At 51.0% G+C, this 2,051-nt stretch overlaps 1 protein-coding gene across 1 annotated transcript in view; it reads left to right on the top strand.

Moving 5' to 3' along the window:
• The window catches only part of LOC123253673 (DNA damage-binding protein 2-like), a 6,621-nt gene extending 5,155 nt beyond the window's left edge, over positions 1-1,466 (top strand). The window contains exon 2 of the mRNA XM_044682828.1: positions 9-1,466. Within this exon, the coding sequence (XP_044538763.1) occupies positions 9-1,280 (1,272 nt within the window). The 3' untranslated portion in view covers positions 1,281-1,466. The remainder of the gene's footprint in view (positions 1-8) is intronic.
• Positions 1,467-2,051: the final 585 nt, after the last annotated feature.

The raw sequence follows: 2,051 nt of genomic DNA on the forward strand, positions 1-2,051 counted from the left end.
CTGGCCAGAGGGAATACCCTCAGAGCATCATCTGGGCCCTGGGCCAACACAAGCAGGGCAGAGCTCCTCGGGCATCCTTCCAGCAGTGTCTTCAGCAGACCTTTTTGCACTCTCTGGGCTCCTACCGACTTTTCCGCACAGCCAGCCCCTTTGACCGGAGAACAACGTGCCTGGAGTGGCACCCAACCCACCCTAGCACCCTGGCCGTGGGCTCCAAGGGTGGCGACGTCATCCTCTGGGACTATGAAGTGCTGGACAAAATCTGCTTCATTAAAGGCATCGGAGCAGGAGGCTGCATCACCGGGATGAAGTTTAACCCTCTCAATACCAACCAGCTGTTCTTCTCTTCAGTGGAGGGCTCCACCATCCTGAAGGACTTTGTGGGCAACACCATTCGGGTTTTTGCCAGAACAAACACTTGGGACAATTGGTACACCAGTGTGGATGTGTCTGCCACAAACCGGGTGGTGGTCACTGGAGACAGTGTGGGCAATGTGATTTTGCTGAACATGGATGGCAAAGAGGTCTGGAATCTTCGGCTGCACAAAAAGAAGGTGAGCCACGTAGCTCTGAATCCTCACTGTGACTGGTTGCTGGCCACAGCCTCAGTGGACCAAACTGTGAAAATTTGGGACCTCCGCCAGGTCAGAGGGAAATCTTGCTTCCTTCACTGGATGCCTCATGAGCATGCTGTCAATGCAGCATGTTTCAGTCCAGATGGGGCCAGACTCTTGACCACAGACCAACACAGCGAGATCCGGGTGTACTCGGCCTCCCACTGGGCAAGCCCCCAGCTTCTCATTCCGCACCCTCATCGCCACTTCCAGCACCTCACGCCCATCAAGGCAACGTGGCATCCTCGTTTTGACCTCATCACGGTGGGCCGGTACCCAGACCCCAATTTTCCAGGTTTCACTCCCTACGAGCCTCGGACGGTTGACTTATTTGATGGGAGCTCAGGGAAGATGGTGTGTCAGCTTCATGATCCAGACTGCTCTGGCATCATCTCACTGAACAAGTTTAATCCCATGGGGGATACCTTGGCCTCCACAATGGGGTACAACATTCTTATCTGGAACCCAGAGGAGGCTGTGAGAAGGAAGCAGGAGGGATTGATCAAGGCCATGAGTGAACATGGAATAGGGAGGGACTGTGCAGCCCACCGGAGCTCCCGACGCAGGCGAAGCAGGCGTGGCCCAACCTCTAGCAGAGAGCAGCAGAAATGTCCACGCCAAGGGGATGCAAGAAGCAAAGGCAAAGGGAAGGATCCAAGGCCCTGAGGGATTGAGTCCCTGCTGCAGTGAGCACAGGTCAAGGCCCTTTTCTCTGGAAGGCTGGGACTCAAATGTTGAGAAGTAAGGCTGGGGGATAGCAATTGCCTCCCCTGGGTTTGCCTGCCAGGCTGGTGATTTCATTTTGGGTTGTTGATGGTCAATAAAGTAGTGTCTTTTGGGTTGGGGAGGGGGGGCGGGGAACATAAACAAAACAACAAAAAACAACAAAAAAAACAAAAAAAAAAAACAAAAAAAACAAAAAAAATCCAAAAAACAAAAAATTCAAAAAAAAAAAAACAATCCTTAAATCCTTAAAAAAAAAAAAAAAATTCTTAAAAAAGGATTCATGTACATGAAGAGCAGGCCTGATTTTGTCCCTGGCCCTGTATTGACTCCCATTTGGGCCTTTTTCCCTAGCACTGCCCAAAATAGTCAGTTGTGGCTGGGCTGGAAGGGAGGTCACTGGAGGGAGGGCTGAGTGCTGCCAGACCTTCCAGAAAGATGTAGTTTTGTAGCATCTCTGTGACTTCTGGATTAAGGAAGTGACTGATGTCCACAAATGTCTATTGCTATGAGAAGGGTCGGTACATTAGGGAGCAGGCTCTAATTCTTTGAATACTTAGAAAGAACCAGGTTTTGCTTAGCTCTCAGACAGAGAGGCTAGGAAATGTGCTCCTAATTCATGTGCTAGGCCCTAAAAGGTGGGGGTGGGGGGTGGGGGTGGGGAGGGCAGAAAGAGGTTGCTGTAGCTCACTCCCAACAAAATTTTTGTTGTTC

The sequence above is a fragment of the Gracilinanus agilis genome, chromosome X, assembly GCF_016433145.1.
Source record: "Gracilinanus agilis isolate LMUSP501 chromosome X, AgileGrace, whole genome shotgun sequence".
Classification (NCBI taxonomy): Eukaryota; Metazoa; Chordata; class Mammalia; order Didelphimorphia; family Didelphidae; genus Gracilinanus; species Gracilinanus agilis.